Source organism: Trachurus trachurus (genome assembly GCF_905171665.1).
Source record: "Trachurus trachurus genome assembly, chromosome: 24".
In the NCBI taxonomy this organism is placed as follows: domain Eukaryota; kingdom Metazoa; phylum Chordata; class Actinopteri; order Carangiformes; family Carangidae; genus Trachurus; species Trachurus trachurus.
Window position 1 is genome coordinate 1281574 of NC_139910.1, and position 23295 is coordinate 1304868.

Sequence of the window (23295 nt, forward strand, 5' to 3'; positions counted from 1 at the left end):
AACAGAGTAGAGTAAGCTGTCCTCAACACCGACGTTCTCCACACGTGGCGTACGACCAGTCGTGGTCACGTAGACACGGTCGCTGTCGCACCCAACTTGTGTTCATGTGTCAGTTCCAGGTCACTGCTGAAAATAAGTTAAGTATCACACATTTTGTTTTAGTCCAACTGAAACTGCATCATGTCCAAGATGAAGCTGCAGCAGAGTGAAGAACACAAAGACAACAACTCCTCTTCTTCTCCGGCCATGTGAAGCTGTGTCTTCATCAGCTGACAGCAGAGAGCAGCTTCTCCTCAGCCCTTCATCGCCGACTCACCGTCACCGCTCTGTTCCTCCGTCAAACTGTTTACAACTGTTAACATCAATTCCAAGTTGTTGAAATTCTAAACACACCCAAACATTAAGTTCATCAACACTTTGAAGGTAGAAGAGGAACATGTTAAGTTGCCAGGATGAAAGTAAAAATCAAAATCTAGTGAAAAGCTCAGTTAGGGCGCTTTCACACCTGCAGTTGTTCCGATTCCTGTTTTGTGTACATTTTTAAAAGGCCAAGACGACACGCTGCTGATGCTCCATTATGTTTTTGGGGCAGTTGCCCGTGGTCCTCCTCCTCCGGTTGCCAGGTAACCAGTCAATTTGTTCCGATGCATGTGTCGGTTACGTTCTCACTACAAACGAACCGCTCCAGGGCTCGGATGGAAACGATCTATGACGTAAAACGCTCCCTGTTTCGGAACAAATGGTCAGGTGTGAAAGCGCCCTTAATCTCATTTAGTCCAAGTTCTTATGTGATTTGACAGAAAACAAGACGACGGTTTAAAAAAAACAAAGTGCAGCAAAATCCCAAACAGAAAAAAAACAGGAGAACATGAAGCTGAAGGATGAAAAGCAGCCGAACGTCACAGAACTGGATCATGCTTCCAATCTTATTGGAGGTGTTAATCTTGAGACGTATTTCACTGGAACATAACTGAGTGATTTCCTTACAGTTATAGTTTGATTGGTTGAGTTTCCTGATGCATCTGCTCTTACATGTCATCTACATGTATTTTTGCATGCCTCTTTAAGTCGGACAGCCGAGAGAACTTTTCCCCGCAGGTGTCGCAGGTGTACGGTTTCTCTCCTGTGTGCTGCCTCATGTGAGCTTTCATAACCGACTTGTAGGTGAACTCCTTCCTACAGATGTTGCAGGTGTACGGTTTCTCGCCTGTGTGAATCCTCATGTGGACTTTCAGATTGCCCCTACGTCCAAAACTCTTCCCGCATGTTCCGCAGGTATAGGGTTTCTCACCCGTGTGAGTTCTGATGTGGTCCCTCAGCGCCGCCATGCAAAAATGTCTCTTCCCACACGTTTCACAACTGTATTGTTTTCCACCTGTGTGGGTTCTAATGTGGATGAACAAGTCCATTTTACTGGTCAAAGTCTCCCCACATATTTTGCACATGTACGGGTTCTCACCTCCGTGCATTCTCATGTGGATCTTCAAGTTCCCTTTCTTTCTGAACCTCTTCTTACATATGTCACAGGTGTACGGTTTCGCACCTTTATGTGTTTTCAGGTGTTGAATCAGTTGATACTTGTACTTAAAGGTTTGTTGACAGAAGTCACACATCAGAGCCTTTTTATCTGTGAAGCGTTTGTGGGTGTACGGTCTCTCTCCTGTGTGCACCATCAAATGAGACTTCAGAACCGACCTGTAGGCGAACTTCTCGCTACAGAAGTCGCAGGTGTACGGTTTCTCTCCTGTGTGCTGCCTCATGTGAGCTTTCATAACCGACTTGTAGGTGAACTCCTTCCTACAGATGTTGCAGGTGTACGGTTTCTCGCCTGTGTGAATCCTCATGTGGACTTTCAGATTGCCCCTTCGTCCAAAACTCTTCCCGCATGTTCCGCAGGTATAGGGTTTCTCACCTGTGTGAGTTCTGACGTGGTCTCTCAGCGCCGACATGCTACAATGTCCCTTCCCACATGTTTCACAACAGAATGGTTTCTCACCTGTGTGGGTTCTAATGTGGAATAACAAACCCATTTTACTGGTCAAAGTCTTCCCACATACTTGGCAAGTGTACGGGTCCTCATTTGTGTGCGTTCTCATGTGGATCCTCAAGTTCCCTTTCTTTCTGAAATTTCTCCCACATGTTTCACAGGAGTATGGTTTCTCACCTTTATGTATTTTGAGATGTTGAATCAGTTGATATTTGTACTTAAAGGTTTGTTGACAGTAGTCACATGTTGGAGCCTTTTTGCCTGTGAGACGTTCAGGGTCTCTGTTGGACTCATCGTCTTCATTGTCATCTCTGTTGTGACTGTGACGTCTCGACTCTGAGTCTCCGGTTTGTCCCGAGTCCACATGTTGGCTTCCCTCTTCATCTGAGCTGTCAGCTCCAGTTGAGATGTGAAAGAGGAGCTGGTGGTCACTGTCTGGTTCTAGTTCTGGTTCTGGTTCTGGTTCACTGTGGTCAAGTAGCACAGGATCAGGAGTCCACATCCAGGTGTGGGTCTCCTCCTTGAGTACGAGCTGCTCTCCCTCCTGACCGCTGCACAGGTCCAGCAATTCCTCTTTGATCTGTGCTGGTTCTGGCTCTGGCTCTGGTTCCGGCTCTGGTTCTGGTTCCACTTGGTCCAGACTGGAGTTACTCTGCTGGTTCCAGAGCTGCTGCTCAGTGAGAACCTCCTCCCTCTTATGGACATGTTGCAGTGGAAGCTCTGGAGAAACAAACAGACACAAAGAGGAGTCAGACAACTTCAGATTCAAGAACTGAGTGAAAGGTTGAGTTGCTGTTGTCTTTGCAGATTCTCAGTCTTCCAGGTCCCGGTGGTCGTCAACAGCTAAAGTTGAAGGAAACTGGATTGTTCTGTTCAGTTCTCGAAGACGTTTCACCTGAAAGACTTCTTCAGTTCTAAAACTGAAGTGCGAGTCCCAGGTATTTAAGCTGCAGTGGAGATGACACCTTGGGGGCGTTAGCAAACCCATCAGGGTCATTAGGGTCACTTGGGTTAGAGTCTCGGATGGGCACTCTAGACTGTTATATAACTTACTGGGAACTCTGGGGTAATTTTACGGGCTGTGTCTCCATAGCAGGAACCACCCCTGAAGAACCATCTCACAGAACTTTTACAGGGGCTAAACAAGTCCCTGCCTGGGTAGGTACTTGTATACTCAAAGAGGGATGTGATGCCAACGCCTCAACAACATGGTGGGCGAGTGAGAGGACGATCCTCTAAAGTTCTTGCCTTCTGTTTTCACCTGGAACTTCCTCAGTGGAAACTCAGCTATAGGTTGTAGGTTAAGGAGAAGGGACTCTGTTTTGAGGATGCTAACTGTCAGGGAGATTTTCTACTGCTGTGGCTCAGACTCCTTAATGTTGGCGAGATTTATTGAAGGACACTTGACTGGGAACAACAGAGGGATCTTCAGGACACATCAACCCAAATGTAAGTTTGATGCTACCTCAGTTCTATTGGACTGATGCCCAGGATCGGGCATATCTCTGAAAAACTAATCAATGTCTATCCAGATCAAAGATCAAGTGCTACTAGGCACAAATAGAAGCTGTGTGCTCATCGTTAACTACCATACCAAGGTCTCTAGACTTGGGGTATGTCTCATCCTACATTCCGAAGAGTACTGGAGGAGTTCAGATCACTAATCTAGGGATACCTTAACCTCAGTGTTGATTGGATACAGTATATACTTCACACTGTGCCCTCAACCTACAGGTTGTTTGTAGCTTGTTAGTAGCGGAAGCTCGTCCTCCCGGTTCGTCAAATTTGGACGAACCAGGGTCTGTCCTCTTCCCAGTTCGTCCAACTACAAAACAAGCTAGAAATGACTTATTTAATTTTTTTTCGGGACAATTTCGCATTTCGGGGCTTCAAGACGGATATTACATACGAGCAGCATGGAGGTATTTGGATGTTTTTTGGTGTATCTTTTTGTTACGAAGACAGTTGGTATCCATTTGCAACCGTTATATGGACATGCACTGCTACGCCAAGACCCCCTGTAACTCAGAGAAGCCACGGAGGACTCTGAAACTTCTCCCAGCCCTTAGTCCATATGAGAGGGAGTAGATAATGAGTGAAATTTCAATTTTGGGTGAACTATCCCTTTAACAACCCCCAGAATCGTTGCGTTAACGCCCCCAGGTGTTCATCTCATCAACACATCAGTCTTAGTGCTGAAGAAGTCCTTCAGGTGAACTGAACAGAGGTCCAGTGGCCTTCAGCTTTAACTCCAAACGACCAAGTTGCTGCTGAATCTTTCACCCTGATTGAAAAAAAAAAAACCGTCATGCTCATGAATCTTCATTTTATTTCATCTTCATCAATTGTGGCAGCAGATAAAACAAAACAAGAGCCACATTAACACTGACTCTGACAAAAAAATTAAGAACCTGAAGCTTCCTCTGAAGGTTTCACTCATAAGGAAAAAACTTCAAGTCTCATCATCATCATCATCATCTGTTGTCAGACCAACACCAGAGGGCTATTAAAATTTATTTTGATTAAATTGAAAATTTAAGAGGTAGAAATAGAAATATATCTACCTGCAGGAGGAACAAGTGTTGTGTCTGTTGGTTCTGGTTTGGGGATTGAGGCAGGTGCACACCTCACTCCATGCTGGCATAGGGAAACAAAGGAGCTCTGACCTGTTTCCCTGCTGGGCTGAAAGTAGCTGGGAGTCGGTAAGGGGACAGTTCGTTTCCCCGGAATATCGGCGGCCTATTAGCGGTTTTCTTGCCATTGTTGCTAGTTCTGTTGTTTTGGGTTTTTTTGCCCGGCAAGTGAGCCCCGGTAACGGGCAGGAAAGATCTGGGTATTGCTGCCCACTAGAACTAGTTTTCTGTTTTTCTTGTTCAGGGCTCCAGACTCTGCCCCTAGATGGAGCCATTTTGCAACTAAAATTTGAGACAACGCCAGTAAATTTTTCATCTACTTCATCTACAAACAGTAAATTTGCTTCTTTTTTTTCTTTTTTTAAATAGCCTACTGGTGAAACGTGGAAGGAGCGACTCAAAGTATCTGGAATGTGTGCCAGGCCAGTGTGTGAGGATCATGAATGAAAGGGAAATGTTGTTTGTGTTTTAGTTTAGTTTGTTGTTTTTTGTTGTTTTGTTTTACCGTAAAACTTCAAATAATGGCCGAGTCCCAAATAGAGGGTATGCGTTTACGTCACGTTGCCCCAGCAACGCCCCGTTCGATCGGACTGAGTGGCAAAACAAGCGTCCCTCAACATGCTGGCGGATAGCGGTGGACTCATAAACTGGATAAAATATCTTATATCAAAACAAATTGATGTCAAAAGGAATCGACAACCAGCTCCCCAAAACCGTCTGCTGCACTGACACTTCCTGTAACACGCAGTGTGACCGCGGCACCTGCAGAGTGACTGACAGGCTCAGTGTTACTGTGCAGAGGGACGAGATTACAGCTGTTACTGTCGTCCTGACAGTGACTCCCGACACTAAAACACGAGCTGCTTTTATTCTGAAAAACTCTGACCAGTCAAACTGTAGGATGTGTTAGAGACTAATTTATCTGTCTAAACATCATAACTATGACACCTGAAACTGTAAACACAGCTGATCGATCGAAAAAAAATGACCGCTCCAGTGAATTTACTTTCCGTCATTGAGAACAGGTTCTTGAATGTAACTCGGTCAAAGTGAGACGTATCCTCAAGATTTTCAGCAGCTCTGTTACGTCATGCATGCTTTACATGCTGGCAAAGCTAGACATGTCAGACTTGTATGGGCTCGGAGAAAATCGCTTCGTTACTTGCTCGTTTTTAAACTTTGGCGGCTCTGCCACTCGTCTTTTTGCCACTCAGTGGACGTTCCACAGCGACTTCCGAGTACCGTGACGTCATGTGCATACCCTCTATTGCCGCCGGTCCCAATTAACCGCCGGGTGTAGCAAAATATTTTTTTATATTAAACGCCCATCCCAAATAAACGCTGGGTCAAACATTGTTTTTCTGGTTGCCAAAAAATATTCTATGCAAATATAGCGGCTGTCTCGAGACATTAAAGACGGCCGAGGACCGACGAGATGCCTCTGGGCTGGTTGCTCCTGCCCGCTCTGTCCACTCCTCTCATCCGCACTTCAGCACCTGTGCTGGGCTGCACAGTGTCGACTCGGCTCGGCTTGCTCCTCGTTTTAAATGACTTTACTCCTTTTACAAAGTAGCGTAAACAGCCTACTGTTCTCTGATTACTCATGCGCGTATTTAGTTAGGCTATACGTTGCATTGTTATTAGTTATAGGCCTATTCATTCAATCAACAAAAAAAGGACGGTGGAGCGAGCCAACACAGGTGCTGATGTGTGGGAGAGGAGTGGAGAGACTGGGCGTCCGCAGGGTTTTTGTAACTTGCGGCGGATCAAGAAGGGCGGAGGACCGACATGACGGGGGTCTCAGTCTCCTGGTACCTGTGCGGGCCAGGACGGCGGAGGTCAGCGAGACAGAGAACGAGTCCGCCCTGGCCGTATTTACAGTAATGCCTTGAGAAACGCACGTATCGTTCCACCGCCGCCTGCCGCCACGGAGTGAAGCCTCTTTACCCAGAAGGAGGTCCAGGTTGAACACTATTAATAAACGCAGGTCCCAAATAAACGCAGGTCCCTAATAAACGCCTGTTGATTTGAGCGATTTAAGCAAATAAACGCCCGGGCCTTTATTTGGTGTTTTACGGTAGTTGTTTTTTCTTTATTGTACTATTATTATTATTTGGAATATGTTGGAATGAATCTATATTTTAAGCTTGTTTGTAGCGGAAGCTCCCAGTGTCTCAGTTCACTGCTCTGCCTGTGTCAATGCAAATCTCACGTGATTTGAACTGACCGGCGGAACAATTTCTCATGTCGGGGCTTCAATACAAGAGGGACATACGAGCAGCATGGAGGTATTTGGATGTTTTTTGGTGTGTCTTTTTGGATGAAGAAAAGTGAGCTCCGTTCTCAACCGTCATATGGACATGCAGTGCTGCACGGAGCCCCGCTGTAACTCAGAGAAGCCACGGAGGACTCTGAAACTTCTTTGGGTTACTTTGGGTGAACTATCCCTTTAAGCAGACACGCACATGATGATCCCAAGAATTGATCCAAGTTGAAACCGGTTTTCGATTCCCATCCCTAGTCACTGTGCTCCTAGTTATTCTGGAGCCCTGTTGTTTGGATGAATCTGTGTGCAAACTCTAGGTGTGTTATTTCACTGAGTGTGTTAAGACTTTTTAAGTGTTAAGTGTTAAGTGCAGTGTTAAGACTTTTTTTTTTTTTTTTTTTACCAATGAGCTGTACTGGAAGCAAATTCCACCAGCCTGGCTGTGTGGTCATTAAAAGAATCAATCAATCAAGTGTGCAGCTGAGTGGTTTGTATTACTGAATCCCTGGCTTGCTAGTGGTATTAGGGAAGTAAACCGAGGAGGTTAAAGTGGGCCTATCAACTGTCAAGCAGAGCATTTGTAATAAAATTGTTTAACTTTATTTTCTGGACTATCATTATTGATGCTAATCACCTGTAGTGGGCTAATCTGTATGAATATCAATTAACTGTGATCATTATCATTAGACTGTATTTCTGTTACATTATTTAACTCTGCTACAAAACAACCGTTTAGCCTATTTGGAAACAGTGTTCAGTGACTCACTTAATTATAATTATACCCAATACCCTATGTGTGTTTTTTAACCAACACATTCAGTCAATTGGCTCTTGGCTCTCAGTCTTTTTCTCTATGACAGCAGCTTTATTTCTGCCCGATCAGCTCCGCGTGTCTTTTCTGCTTCTTCATCAGTAAACCAGTGAAGGGTTTGATAAATCCAGCCTCAGTCATCATGAATCAGCAAACACGCAGCGGACCGAGGCTTTGTCAAGTCTGTCTTCATCAGTTATCTTGGATATCTGTTCTGTTGGCTGCTGTTTAATGGAGCAGCACTGTGTGTTTAGATAGATGATACATTTATAACAGAGTAGAGACGTTGTGGTTCTGGTCCTGGTCGTGGTTGAGCTCACCTGTCCTGCACCGACAATTAAAGGAAACGAACCTACTGCTATGACTATAGGGATTATGGCAATGGGCCAATTTGACAAAATGTTAAACTATCCCTTTAAAAAGAGTGTGCTTTTTCCTTATCTTAGTTCTCTTTCTTTTCTCCTCCCTTTGCACCCTTGTACTATTTCTTCATGTGTCTTGCTTTAACGCTAGATGCATTCATAGTTAGTCTATGATAAACACCAAGTATCATTATCATTTAACATAAAGGGAATAAATAATGCGGTTAAACGTAAGAAATAAACTATTATGCTGCTTATAGAAGGAAAACGCTTTCATAGTCCTGTTAAAAACATCTGAGTCAGGATCCACAGCTTTGTCAAGTCTGTCTTCATCAGTTATCTAGGGTTTTTGTGTTGTGTTTTCTCATTTGCCTCTCATTTGTTTTCTCTTTTTGCGTTGTGTTTTCTCTTTTTGTTGTGTTTCCTCTTTTTGTGTTGTGTTGCCTCTTTTACTGTCCTGTTTTCTGATTTGCTGTTGTGATTTGCACCTCAGGGCCACCGTAGTTATCCTGGGTATCTGTTCTGTTGGCTGCTGTAGGCTGTTTAATGGAGCAGCACGTTGTGTTTAGATAGATGCTACATGTATAACAGAGGTGGTGGTGGTGGACTCTGACTGACCTGTCCGCTGCAGCCGGACCTGAGGCTTCAGCAGCAGCTCCAGCAGTCTGCGCTGCCGCTTCACCTCCTCCTCGTACTCCACGATGCTTCTTTCAAACACGGAGAAGATTTCCTGAGCAGCAGCGGTCAGTCGCTCCGAGACCAGGTCTCTGAGAGAGTCCAGAGGACTCACCATCATCTTCATCATCATCACCACCGCTGCTGCTGCTGGACCGCACACACAGACACACACAGCTCCGCTCTGCTCACTTCCGCCACACGGTGTCACACTGTAAACGCTCCGGCTGCCTGCAGACACCGAGCGGAACGAAAAGGACCGCAGCTTTCAGCTTTCAGCCTTCAGTCTAAACCAGTTCTCAAAAACTTTTCTTCAAGTTGTGTCACGCTGAGATCTATAGCTACTATAGCCTACTTAGTTTTTAACTGTGCTGAGTTGTGAGTCTTTGTGTAACGAGCTCTAACAGTCACACAACGTTTGCGTAATTCTCGGAACTTTCCGACTTCCTACTTTTTTTCTCTCTCTCAATGAACTTTATTGAGAATGATTCATACAAACAAACAGAGGCGCTCCAATTTTACACATTGGAAAAAAATTAATCACGATTTACTATTCATAAGGATATGATCAGTAGCTATAATAATAATGAAAAAAAGTAGGTAGGTAAATAAATACATAAAATTACACAGGGATAAGAAAAAAGGGATAAAACAGAACAGATTCCTCTTAAAAAAAAAACTCGTATAGCCTATATCTGTGGATGTGATGCTTGTAAGGGACTTACATTTATCTAAGAAACTCCTCCTTCACTGTATGTTTAGATGTACAAAACTATATTAGAAGGAAAACCGATCGGACACACGATCCAGCTGCAAGAAAAGGACTTTTTATTTACTTTGAAGACAATAGGAAGGAAAAAGACTTTTTTTTTTTACAACTAATTTTATTTTTGAGAACTATATCAGTATAACACCACTATGGATGGACTGTAAACAAAAGGCATTAAAAACAAACAATATTTCGGTCATTTTTTTATTATGTCCTATATATTATTTTAATTGATTATTTATTTTAGTTTTTTCCCTACTATTTGTGTATATCATTTATATAACTATTACACATGGCAAAACGGTATTGTTTTTATAGGCTAATTGTTAATAAAGCAATGCAAAAAAAAAAAAAGAAGAAAAAAAAGGAAGTGAGACACCGTTTGGCGGAAGTGAGCGGAGCTGTGTGTGTGTCGGTCCGGAGCGGAGCTGTGTGTGTCTGTGTGTGCAGTCCAGCGGTGATGATGAAGATGATGATGGTGAGTCCTCTGGACTCTCTCAGAGACCTGGTCTCGGAGCGACTGACCGCTGCTGCTCAGGAAATCTTCTCCGTGTTTGAAAGAAGCATCGTGGAGTACGAGGAGGAGGTGAAGCGGCAGCGCAGACTGCTGGAGCTGCTGCTGAAGCCTCAGGTCCGGCTGCAGCGGACAGGTCAGTCAGAGTCCACCACCACCTCTGTTATACATGTAGCATCTATCTAAACACACTGTGCTGCTCCATTAAACAGCCTACAGCAGCCAACAGAACAGATGTAACTGATGAAGACAGACTTGACAAAGAGTTTTAGAGTTTAGAGTTTATTTATTTAGCACACAAATGTCAATGGTGCAAGGAGGGAACGAAGCCGGTTGGCTTGTACATAGGTTCCTTTTTTTTGTCTTTAAATCAACAGCTTTATTTAAAAGAAGTTGACAGGTACAAATAGTCTACAGGGAACAGTATACAATGAAAACACAAAGAACATGTGCCAGGGGTGATGTTCATTACAACAAGGTTACACATATTACAAAGGTCTATGGTTTTAAAGCCTTTTCATTTGCTGATTTGGTGATTAGCTTAAAATAAAGCACTGGCGTAGCCACGGGTGTGCCAGGGTGTGCCAGTGCCACCCACAGAGGAACCCAAAAATTTGATGCATTTTTTGTTATAGTCTATAGCTACTAACATGTTATCGATCAGTCAATACATTTGTAAAAATTGCCGTCAGGTGATGCGTTGCGACACCTGCACCGGCTCGCGGAGAAACTGGACTAGTGGAATAATTAACGAGTTCAAGGCCAAGCCACGCCATCTTGCCCTTTAAATTGAGAGCTGCACAGTGCGCACAGGTAAACAGCGATATTGTTGTCCTCTTCTGCTTTGCGATATAAAACCATCAGGCCAGGCTGTTACATAATCATATGTGATGAATGATGAGCCCAGTAGTTGTGTTCAGATGTTGATCATGCGATCAAAGTAACTTAAGCGCCGTTACGCACGCCGCACCTCTCTCGTCCAGTGCGCTCCTCCTCTCCTCTCCTCCCTCTCCAGTACCTGGCTGCTCTGCTCTGGGACCGGGGCTGAGAGACGTCACCGCTGCCTTCACTCCGTCCGTGATCCCTCTGGTCGGGGCGTTTAGATCCGAGTGGCCTGAGTGTCCCACCTGAGCTCTGTGCCATAGCGCGCAGCTCCAGCTCAGTGAATGACAGCAGGTCTCCCAGTTACCTGCTCAGCTGCTGCTCAACACTGATCAGAGCAGCTCTCCCTCGTTTGCTGAGGTTTTATTATAAACTAAAATCTTCTTTTGTTCTTTGCCGCATACCTATATCTCCCCATCTTCTCTTCACTTCATCTCTTCTCTTCTTGTTCTACCAACCACATTTTTACTTTCTCATAGATAATCTCCCACGTTTATTATGCTGCAGCCCCACAATATGTTTATTTGTCCCTCTCTCTATTAATGCGTCGGATCAAATTTTTATTCTGCGTTTGTATCCATCCAGCTCTGTCCATACTCTCCATGGCGGAAACGGTTACGCGCAAAACCCTCATTTAAATACTGCGGTTTGCACGTGTTGTCATTTAGTGTGTTACTCTTAGTAGATCACCTATTGTGCGTGCGCTAACCAGACACGCAAAAGTGTGTTTTTTTATGACTTTGTTATTGATTTATTTGAGCACGTCATATGTGTGAATGTTTAGACCTGTTGTACTGTTGACTATAAGAGCAGTTACTAAGCAGTTTTTTTTTACTCAGCGTTGCATATAGATTACTATACCACTGTTAAACCCAAGTTATTATGTGCAGTCTGTGTCTGATGCTTGTTAAAGGCCTATGGCTTATTGAGAGCGAATAACACATGGTTTGTTATTACTGATGAGAACGCACACAACATACAGTATAATGTTGGAATTCTTTTGAATATTTATGGAGGTGTAACGCTCAGTTTGTTGAAAATAAATTTGGCACACCCAGTCTTTGCAGGTGCACACCCAATGTCTTTTTTCTGGCTACGCCACTGAAATAAAGTTCCATTTCTTTTTGAAAAACATAAAAGCAAGAGGGTTTTCTTAGAAAATGTACTTTTATGAATATGAAATTTTGCAAAAAATAAAAACAGATTTATTAAAAAGCAACATTTTCCTTCTTTCTTGGCTTGTACATAGGTTCCACCCCTATAACAAATTACAGCAAGACAGATTTCAATGGCTAACAAATAAACATAGAGGAAAAAAAAAAAGAGACAAAGTGCATGTTATATGAGCAAACAGAAATGAGAAAAAAATAAAGAGATAAAGTGCAAAGTGATTCGGTAACAAATAGAGACAATAGAGATAAGGTACAAAAACAATTAATTAATTAAACTCATAAAGAGACAAAGTGAGGATGTGGGATATAGAGAGAGAGAAATAGAGAGAGAGAGAGAGGAAAGAGCGGGAAATGAAAGAGAAGTTGAGATGTATTTTTAACTGTTTTTTAAAAAGTGAATAAGAAGAAATGGATCTTAGTGAAGGAGGTACAGTAGTCCATTCCAAACATAGGACCTCTATAAGTCAAATTAAACTGATGGTGTGATGTGCGGGTGAAGGGTAAATATAGGGTAAGATTATTACTGTGTCTAGTGCTAAGATAAGGAAAAAGCGCACTCTCTTTAAAGGGATAGTTCAACATTTTGTCAAATTGGCCCATTGCCATAATCCCTATAGTCATAGCAGTAGGTTTGTTACCTTTAATTGTCGGTGCAGGACAGGTGAGCTCAACCACGACCAGGACCAGAACCACAACGTCTCTACTCTGTTATAAATGTATAATCTATCTAAACACACAGTGCTGCTCCATTAAACAGCAGCCAACAGAGCAGATATCCAGGATAACTGATAAAGAAAGACTTGACAAAGCCTCCTCTGTGGATCCTGACTCAGATGTTTTTAACAGGACTATGAAAGCGTTTTCCTTCTTTAAGCAGCATAATAGTTTATTTCTTACGTTTAACCACATTATTTATTCCCTTTATGTTAAAGGAGACATAGGTCTACTTAGTGGTGTTCATCATGGACTGACTATGAATGCATCTAGCGTTAAAGCAAGACACATAAAGAAATAGTACAAGGGCACAAAGGGAGGAGAAAAGAAAGAGAACTAAGATAAGTAGGGCTGTTCGATTTTGCCCAAAAGTAAAATCTCGATTTTCTTCTCTCAAAAATCGATTTCCGATTACGATTACGATTTTTTTTGTTAAATGACAAATTATTTTGTGTGCTGTTTGTGTCTTTTTAAATGGACCTAGAGTCTAATAAAAAAAAATATCTATCTATCTATCTATCTATCCATCTATCCATCTATCTATCTATCTATCTATTTTTATTAAAAACTTTGTTTCACAATACAAAACAGTTTTTCAAAATAATATGCAATATATAAAGCACATCTGTCTGTCTGTCTGTCTGTCTATCTATCTATCTATCTATCTATCTATCTATCTATCTATCTATCTATCTATCTATCTATCTATCTATCTATCTAAAAACGTGACGTCAACTGACTGCCTTCCACTGATTGGCCAGAGCGTTGTCACCGGAAGAGCGACGTCCGACCATACGTCCGTCACGAGAATCAATACCGCTCATTTTACAGTAAAAACACACCGACAAACTGTTGTTATTCTGTCACCCGAGTTAAATGTCTGCTGTGTGGAAAACCACGCGGTCCGTAATCGAGACAACACGGCTGTAGCCGCTGTTATATGACGACCCCGCCCCCGCTGAAGAACTCAGCTGTAACTTAGACCTAATCCTTGTCATATCACAGTACCGCTGTGATATGACGGCCGAGTCGAGCTGAGCCGAGCTGAGCCGAGCAGACCTGTAACTGTGTAGTGGAAAAGGGCTGTTGGTCTTTTCGGCAATGAAATCCTCACTGGTCATAGCAGAATGCCGACATGCTTGTTTACAGTGTGTGGGGAGAGCAGTGGGAGAGCGTGATGAGAGGAAGGAGGCGGCAGTCATTACGGTAATTCAGCGCAGCGCAGATTCATGAACGGGGGCTTACCGTAATTACCCTAGTTAGAGTAAAAAATCGATTTTTAGGATTTCACGTTTTTAACATCGTCCTAGGCAAATAATCGCGATTACGATTTTAAATCGATTAATCGAACAGCCCTAAAGATAAGGAAAAAGTGCACTGTCTTTAAAGAGATAGTTCAACATTTTGTCAAATTGGCCCATTGCCCATAATCCCTATAGTCATAGCAGTAGGTTCATTACCTTTAATTGTCGGTGCAAGCTGTTTTTAGAACGGCGGAGCAGAGCCGTGAGCTGCTCAGAGCTACGCTACGGAGGCTCATTATGGGATTTCTTGGTTTCCCTCATCAAACTCATCAAATACACAATCCAACAACTCCACAACGCTCTGGTGGACAAGTTGTGAGCTGCACATTCACCACGCTATGAGATAATAACACAACGTTACCACACAGAGTTGTTTTAGAGGGAAATACAGAGACTGTTGATGAAAAACTGTCCCTGGAGGCAACGTGCATCAGTGGTTTTACATGAATTTCCCTCTAAAACAACTCTGTGTGGTAACGTTGTGTTATTATCTCATAGCGTGGTGAATAGATTGTCATCTATACCAAATGTTTATGTTTATTTTTACTCGTTTTTTTTACAATACAAATGACACACAAACAGTTAATTTCCTACCAGTTCAGTGTTACTTTAGATAAATGGACCAGTATTTGTGCATTTACCTTGTGCAGCAATGTGTAGCCTACTTTGGTGCCACATCTGCCGATACGGTTGCAACATAATCTTTTTCGGAAAGTAACGGTATTTATGAATCTTTACGATTAAATAATTGTGGCATTTAATACCGAGATTAATGGTGAAAACAAGTCATTGTGACATCTCTAGACAGTTGCATCGGGGTCAGACCTTCACCTCCTCCTTGTGTCTTGTTTGTTCCTGCAGAGCTTCCACTGCAACGTGTCTTCAAGAGGGAGGAGGAGAGGAACTGCAGTCCGGACCAGGAGGAACCAGAACCAGAACCAGCACCGGCACCGGTACGGGTCAAAGAGGAGCAGCTGGACCCGTGCAGCGGTCCGGAGGGAGAGCAGCTCGTACTCAAGCAGGAGACTCAGGAGCAGATGTGGACTCCCGATCCCGATCCCGATCCCGAGCAACACAGTGAACCGAAGTCGACGCCGACGCAGCAGAAGCGACGCCGCGGTCACAACCGAGTCCCTGAACGCCTCGCGGGTCAAAAGCCTCTGACGTGCTGCACCTGCGGGAAGAGCTTCCGCTACCGGTCGGAGCTGCTGCGACACGCGCGCAGCCACACGGACGAGAAGCCGTTCGCCTGCGACCTGTGTGGCCAAGGCTTCAGGCAGAAAGCTCACCTGGTGACGCACCGGCGGAGGCACTCGGCCCACAGAGCCTTCTGCTGCCCGCTGTGTGACAAGCGCTACAAGGACAAGAACAACCTGCTGATCCACAGCAGAAGCCACACGGGCGAGCGGCCGTACGGCTGCGGCGCCTGCGGGAAACGTTACGCCAACTCACACGTGTTGAGACTCCACATGCGCAGCCACACGGGCGAGAAGCCGTACGTCTGCGGCGCGTGCGGGAAAGGTTTCGCCAGCGCTAACGTCTTAAAGCTGCACGCGAGGACGCACGCGGGCGAGAAGCCGTACGGCTGCGACGCCTGCGGGAAACGGTTCAGATCTCGGCCCAGTCTGACAGTTCACCAGAGGAGGACGCACGTGCAGGAGAGAGGACGAAGACGGGACGAAGCGCACGTCGTTTTAACCGCTTCAAAACCACATGAAAACTCACGGAGGAGGAGAGAGAAACCTGACGAGGGGACGAAGTCACCGGCTGAACTCACAAAAACCACAAACCACTCTCCTGCTAGTTCGCACTGACCTGGACAAAATGCAGTATGTGGTATACAGTATGCAGTATGTAAAGAAAAGCAGAATCTGCAGTCTTCTACAATACAAATGACACGCTAACATTTAGTTTCCTACCAATTCAGCTTTACTTTAGATAAATGGACCAGTATCTTTGCGTTTACCTTTACTTTGGCGCCACATCTGCCGATACGGTTCCAACATAATTTTTTTCGGAAAGTGACGGTATTTAGGAATCTTTACGATTAAGTATGTGGCGTTTAATACCGCGATTAATGGGCTCTATGCACAGCTCCACTACTTCCTGAATTTAAGGCAGCTCCTTTATTTCCTGTCTTACATTATTGGACCAACTGATGAATCCAGGTGTGTCTGACCATTGTGACTACTCAGACACACCTGGATTAATCAGTTGGTCCAATAATGTAAGACAGCAAATAAAGGAGCTGCCTTAAATTCAGGAAGTAGTGGAGCTGTGCATAGAGCCCATTGTGAAAACAAACAGAAAGCTCATGTGGTGACGCACCGGCGGAGGCACTCGGCCCACAGAGCCTTCTGCTGCCCGCTGTGTGACAAGCGCTACAAGGACAAGAACAACCTGCTGCCACGTGGGCGAGCGGCCGTACGGCTGCAGCGCCTGCAGGAAACGCTTCAGATCTCGACCGAACCTGAAAGTTCACCAGAGGAGGACGCACGCTGCAGCGGCCGCGGGACGAAGCGCTTTAACTTTAGCTTCAAAACCACATGAAAACTCACAGAGGAGGAGAGAGAAACCTGACGAGGGGACGAAGTCACCGGCTGTAAAAACCACATACTCTCCTGCTAGTACGCACTGACCTGGACAAAATGCAGTATGTAGTATGTAAACAAAAGCAGAATCTGCAGTATGTGAAAAATGTTACATCTACATTGTGTCCTGTATCCCACAATGCAATTTGTATCTATGTTATATAACTTGATAAAATAAAATAAACTTTAATGCAGACTGATGTGTTGATAGTAAAACATGTATTTCTTCATGTAAATGTGGTGGTTTCTGTGCGCTGCTCAGGAAGCTTCACTTTTTTAGAGAAGAGACAAACTCAGGTTCTGTTCAACCTGTGATAAGACGTTCTGGTGCCAGGCGCACAAAACCTTACAAAGAAAGAAAAATCTTCTTAAAGGGATAATCCACCCAAAATTTAATTTTCACTAATTATCTCCTCCCCCTCATGTGGACTAAGGGCTGGGAGAAGTTTCAGAGTCCTCCGTGGCTTCTCTGAGTTACAGGGGGTCTCGGCGTAGCAGTGCATGTCCATATGACGGTTGCAAATGGATACCAACTGTCTTCGTAACAAAAAGACACACCAAAAAACATCCACATACCTCCATGCTGTAATGTGCTTCTGCTATAAACAAGCTTGAAATATAGACTTATTTAATTTTTTTCGGGACAATTTCTCATGTCGGGGCTTCAATACAAGACGGACATTACAGACGAGCAGCATGGAGGTATTTGGATGTTTTTTTCTGTCTCATGCAGACTGATTGTGTTTATTATACAGATTAAAACGTAACACTGGTTAAATTTAAACTCCTCCACTGGGTCAGTGATGTGGCCTGAGATGGTCCTGGTCCTGCTCATCATCATCATCATCACATCCTCACTGTGTGTTCACTGTACATTATGTTAAATGTTCACTTACACTCATTATCATAGAATTAAATTGTTCAACAAAAGAAAAGGGAAAAAAGAAAAGTGCTTTTATTATGTTCCAACATCTGGAGCGTTCACATCTGGTTCTGTAACAGCTGCATTAGTGACAGTGATATTCTGTATTTTACTTCCTGTTCTCACCTGAACAAGTAGCTGATGTGCAACTTTTGCAAATGATTCATATTTTTTTATTGTCAAACCACGATAATAATTTAAAAAAAAAAAAAAAAAAAAGTAACAGTGGAGCCGTCCTGGGTTTCCACTTTTATTTTGAAGGCTACAGGTGAGTTTCCGGTGCAACGCCGCGAGTGGCCGCTGGGGGGCAGCAGCGTCAAGGTGGAGGGAGAGGGCGGGGCTACAGCCAGGTATGAGGATCTTTTCTTTCTTTTTTTCCAACTTTATTTAGGTGTGAGGATCCGGCTGATGGGACTTTACAGGAAGTTACCGAGGTGAGGTGAACTCGTGGAGCTGCAGAGAGGAAACAGCAGCTGCAGAGTGTGTGTGTGTGTCTGTGTGTGTGAGTGATGATGAAGATGGTGATGGTGAGTCCTCTGGACTCTCTCAGAGACCTGGTCTCGGAGCGACTGACCGCTGCTGCTCAGGAAATCTTCTCCGTGTTTGAAAGAAGCATCGTGGAGTACGAGGAGGAGGTGAAGCGGCAGCGCAGACTGCTGGAGCTGCTGCTGAAGCCTCAGGTCCGGCTGCAGCGGACAGGTCAGTCAGAGTCCACCACCACCACCACCACCACCACCACAACCACAGAGGGACAGAGTAGTTTATTATTTAGTTGAGTTTATTATTTGTAACGCACTTTTCGCAGACAAGTGTCACAAAGTGCTTTACACAGTCAGAGAGTCAGAAAGACAGTTGTGTGTCCAGATAATGGACACATGAATAAAGACAGTTATAATGCATAGGCTACACTTTATACAAAAGCACAATCACAAAATAAAAGAGACATTTCAAGAACAACAAGATGCAAGGGGAAATAGACATTAGTCAAATGCTTTTCTGAACAGATGAGTTTTGAGTTGTTTTCTGAAAGTGTCAATGGATTTATTTCATTCATGGTTTATATTCTCACATAGTTGCACATATTTACATAATGTAGCTACACATTGTCACCATGAATGAAAAGGAGCAGGATGAAGAAAACGTATAATACCTGCTCCTCTCTGTTGTTATAATTACATTGGCTTACTATCAACACCAATATTATTCTCTGTTTCAACATATTAAGAATGATGAAACATAGTAATGACAAAAGACACTTGAGTAAGAGTACAAATACTACTGTTCAAAATGCATTTTTAAAAGTAAGAGTCAGAGTAAATGTCTTATTTTTCACATCAATGAATGACTCTATTCTTTTCTAAATGAATTTAAAGACCCCTTAAAGAGGCATTTTAAAATGTGTAAAAATGCTCTGCTATGACTATTCTTTGATTAAAATTACTTACCTACACAAAGTTGTTTAAAATAACTCTCCAAGACACTAAAAACACGTCCATTATTATTTCTCCCTCATTGAAAAATTCATCTTCTATCAACTAAGGAGCTTTTAACTCTTGTTTGTGAGAATGAACTCTTTGAAATTCACTCCGTTACTGCCCACCACTGACAGTGACTCTGACCCTGCTGGGTGAGGCTGGGTGTTGCCTCAAGCTTCAATAACTAACCTGATAAAACACCAAAAACAAAGGTTGTGTTGTGTTATTTTATGTTATTACATAAAATAAAAGATGATACCAAGGCTAAAGGTTTATTATAATAGTCATAATAATAATAATATCCATCATAATTATAGGGATGTCACGATTATAGATTTTCTTGGTACGATTATTGTCAGAGAAATAATCAGTGTTACGATCATCACGATTATTATGCATCAATACATTTCAAAACACTATTAATGTGTAAAATCAAATATATATAGTCAAAATATAATTACATCTAATCTCTTCATATAGGACCAGTTATTAATCCGCCGGGGGAACAAGTGTTTGAAATATTTAAGTCATTAATTGTCATCGATAGGCTACCAAATGTTGAAGTTTATTTTAATATTTATTTTTTTTACAATACCTACCTACCTCGGTCTGTTTCATACAGAGGATGGCAGATGAAGATGAAGACAACACCACTGCACTTTGTTGCAGATCGAACGTCTTTTCTGCTGCTGTAATGTGTGGGACAGTATTGTGTTGTGTTATGCACTAAATGCACTTTTCTTTTTCCTGCTGGACATTAATGTAATGTAGGCTAATATGCACGTTTGCACTAGTTTTGTGTCAGTATTAAGCTGCTCTAAACGATATCCCTGTACCCTATGGATACTGTGTTAATATGACAAGGACAATAAAGTCTCTAAGTCTGATGCAGACCGGTTTCTCCAGCTCAGTGAATCAAAACAGGACTTAAATTCTTCAAATAGTTTCACTCCTTGAGACAAATATATCAACACATCAGATGTTATCAGAGCAGCTTGGAGAGTGTTGACAGGTGACACTTACACACCTTTCACCTGCACTAACGTAACGATGTGAAGAGGTGTGTCAGTCCGACCGTACTGTCAGGTCCACAGTGGACTCACCTGTAAACACACTGAACTTTGTTCTGCAGCCACGGTGGTTGGTTACCTGTCGTCCCTCAGGAAGAACTGGCCGGACAAGTTTATTTTTAAAGCTCATTGTTTCCGTTTTGGCCCTTTCCCACCAACACGACTCCACTCCAAACCAAGGAGTCAGACATTATGCTGTACTATCTCCTTCTAACTAGGGATGTGCACGGTTACCCGAGTACCCGGGTACCCGAGTAGGCAATCTGCTCTCCGGTTATGAATTTATTATCTGGTTAACCTAGGATTAAAAAACGGCACGTTAGAGCAACAGTCTAGTGTCGGATCAAACTACATCATCATGCCGTGGTTCAGCTTTTTGTAGTGTTAAACTGTTTCAGATCAAGCAACGTGATTTTCTGCTGTAAAAGTGTTTTTGGATCGAGCCTCGGACTTTCAAACCTTTTACAATAATCTGTGGTGGTTCCCTCGGAGACGACAGGTGTCATCAAGTCTGTTAGGAAATCTGCTGCTTTCAGTTTACAAACATTGTGAAACCTTCCCAGTTATTTCCTGAGACGATGCGAGGCAGAGAGGACCGAAGGCACCAACATGTAGTGTGGACTAATAAATAAGCACCGCTAATGATTAAAAGAAAAAAAAAAGTTTTCTCCTCCGAGGCGCCGCAGCATAAAGATGCACATCTGCCCCGTATGTGCATCTTAAACTCCATCTCTACTCTATTATCCAGCTGATATTTAGTCTGACGACGCTGTGTGTCAGTGATGTGACTGTCTGACGGTCAGAGCGCATTTATGAGGCTAATTTAGCAGCCATCTTGAAAAATGGCCGCCATCTTGGATTTTCAAATGTCCAGTTTAATCAGAAGCCTCTTGAGAACAAATACCAGTGTTTCCTCTAGGATTTTTTTAAGGAGTGGCGCTCAGACCCCCAGACCCCCCCCCCCCCCCCGTGATTGCCCCCCGCATACCGTAGCCCCCCCCCCCCCCCCCCCCCCGCGCACCTGTAAAGCCGGGTTTCCACCGAATCAACATCTCTTTTTTTTTTTCATGACAACTTCATGTCATGATGTATTTTTGCTATTCAAACAAACTACCACAGGTCATATTTCTCTTAGTTTGATAACCTGGGCCTTCTTCGGGAGACTTTTGGTTAAGTAACCGCACGGACAGCTCCTACACAGGATCGTTCTGCCGTCTCGTCGTTGTCGGTGTCGCTGCCGTCATCGCCGTTACCCTCCTCCCACTCGCACCAGCGGACGGCCGCGGAGAGGAGGGGGAGTTTATGCACGTTTATGTTACAGCGCAGTAGAGGATATGTCCTGTTAAACTTACTGTATGCGCTACAATAACATCATCATAAGCCCGACGGACTGACACACACGTTTTAGTTTTTTTTTCTTTTCCACCAGCTAATTAAAAAAAAACAAAAAACACCGGCAACAGCGACCACTGATCTGTCCTGAGTCTGTTGTCATTCTGTCACCTGAGTTCAATGATTCTGCGGAAAAACAGGCTGTGGTCTGTCATCGAGGTGCAGAGGGGGTGCAAAGAGTAGATACTGAGCAAGATAGTTATCTGTAGTTTACCTTAGTAGCTACTCGCGAGGTGCAGTGCAGGACTCTGCTGTGAAGGTGGAGGCATGTGGCGGTGGTGGATTAGCGACAATTTAAAAAAAAAGAAAAAAGAAAGAAATTTGAAGCAGCGGCGGCTGGGATTTAGCTGTGGCGGTGCGCCACTGCTAAATGAATGTAGAGGAAACACTGAATACACCAAATTTCATGCTTGTATCATAATTTGCACAATTCCACTTGTGCTTCTCTCTGCTCCACTAGACTTCGCTCTAACATGCAATTTTTTCAATCCTATGGTGCTTTCACACCTGCCGTGTTAGTGCACTCTAAATTTAGATCTCACTAAATTTGGTCCAGTTTGGGTCGGTGTGAAAGCTCATCAGACTCTAATGCACCAAAACTAGTGCGGCCTGAGGAGGTGGTCTCATCTCGTCTCGGTTCGGCTCCAGCTGAACTCTGGTGCACTAGTTTAGGTGTGAAAGCAACCGCACTCTGGTGCGAGCCAACTGCCAGGCCAACGCAACAAGTTTGAGCTAAAAGGGCTCCCGTAGTCACTGACAACGGGTTAACGCAGCGGGGAGACGCCCGGTGCTCCGGTCCTACGCAGCTCTGACCCACAAACGAAGCAGCAGCAGCAGCAGCGGCAGCAGCAGCAGCGGCAGCAGCAGCGGGGCAGCCGGTCGCTGCGTGTCCGCTGAGTCGCTCAGACACCGACAGGTCGGCGGGTCTGTCCCTCGGGTCCGTGGAGCAGCTGGTTACCGAGCAGCGGAGGTCCGTGTTTAACGTTTAACCGGGAACTAACGGGACCGAGCTGGGTGAACGCAACCGGAAACCAGCCGGAAGTACCAAACAGAGTTATACATGCAAACAATATAGAAATAAATGAGCAGAGCTACTAACAACCGGCCCTACTTCAGTCTCCATCATGAAAGTTTTATCAGTCAGCGCTTCCAGATTTCAACCGGTAGTTATGGAGACAGGACGCTCTCCAAGTTTGGTCCCGAGTGACAAAAAGCAGGTGTGAAAGCAACCGCACTAACTGAAAAATGAAACAATGTATCATTTTAATTAGCAGATCGCCTACTCGGGTACTCGAATAGGCTACTCGGGGTAACCGTGCACATCCCTGTTTGTAACTCGTTTAGTTTTCCTGAAACTGACTCCAGTCATGTGTTGTGTTGTGTTTGTTCCTTCCAGTTCTTCCACTGCAACATGTCTGTAAGAAGAAGGAGGAGGAGGAGGAGGAGGAGGAGGAGGAGGAGGAGGAGGAGGAGCAGCAGAGGAACTCCAGTCTGGACCGGGAGAAACCAGCACCAGAACCAGCACAGATCAAAGAGGAGCAGCTGGACCGGTGCAGCGGTCTGGAGGGAGAGCAGCTCGCACTCGTCAAGCAGGAGACTCACACCGGGATGTGGACTCCCGATCCCGATCCCGAGCAACGGGACCACAATGAACCAGAACCAGAACCAGAACCAGAACCAGAAGCAGACAGGGATCACCAGCACTTCTCTCTCACCTCCCCTGCAGCTGAGAGCTCAGAGGAGGAGCGAAGCCGAC

The 23295-nt window shown here is 44.1% G+C and overlaps 2 protein-coding genes across 2 annotated transcripts; one reads left to right on the top strand and one right to left on the bottom strand.

Annotated features, from left to right (window-relative positions):
* Positions 1-233: 233 nt before the first annotated feature.
* On the bottom strand, positions 234-8886 carry LOC311007067 (uncharacterized protein). The gene is made up of 2 exons (XM_084000152.1): positions 8678-8886; positions 234-2707 (listed from the first exon to the last, which is right to left on the bottom strand). Exons 1-2 carry the CDS (start codon positions 8865-8867, stop codon positions 1029-1031), a joined length of 1869 nt encoding a protein of 622 aa, XP_083856278.1. The 5' UTR covers positions 8868-8886; the 3' UTR covers positions 234-1028.
* Positions 8887-9940: 1054 nt separating this feature from the next.
* Positions 9941-16639, top strand: LOC311007068 (uncharacterized protein; the record flags this gene model as incomplete). Its single annotated transcript, XM_084000153.1, has 3 exons — positions 9941-10153; positions 14951-15741; positions 16397-16639. Exons 1-3 carry the CDS (start codon positions 9964-9966, stop codon positions 16637-16639), a joined length of 1224 nt encoding a protein of 407 aa, XP_083856279.1. The 5' UTR covers positions 9941-9963.
* Positions 16640-23295: the final 6656 nt, after the last annotated feature.

Bases quoted from the DNA above. Each gene is read 5' to 3' on its own strand.
- LOC311007067 (XM_084000152.1), bottom strand. From the start codon at position 8,867: ATGATGATGAAGATGATGGTGAGTCCTCTGGACTCTCTCAGAGACCTG. The intron at 2,708-8,677 runs GTCAGTCAGAGT...TTGTTTCTCCAG, and splicing joins GGTCCGGCTGCAGCGGACAG to AGCTTCCACTGCAACATGTC.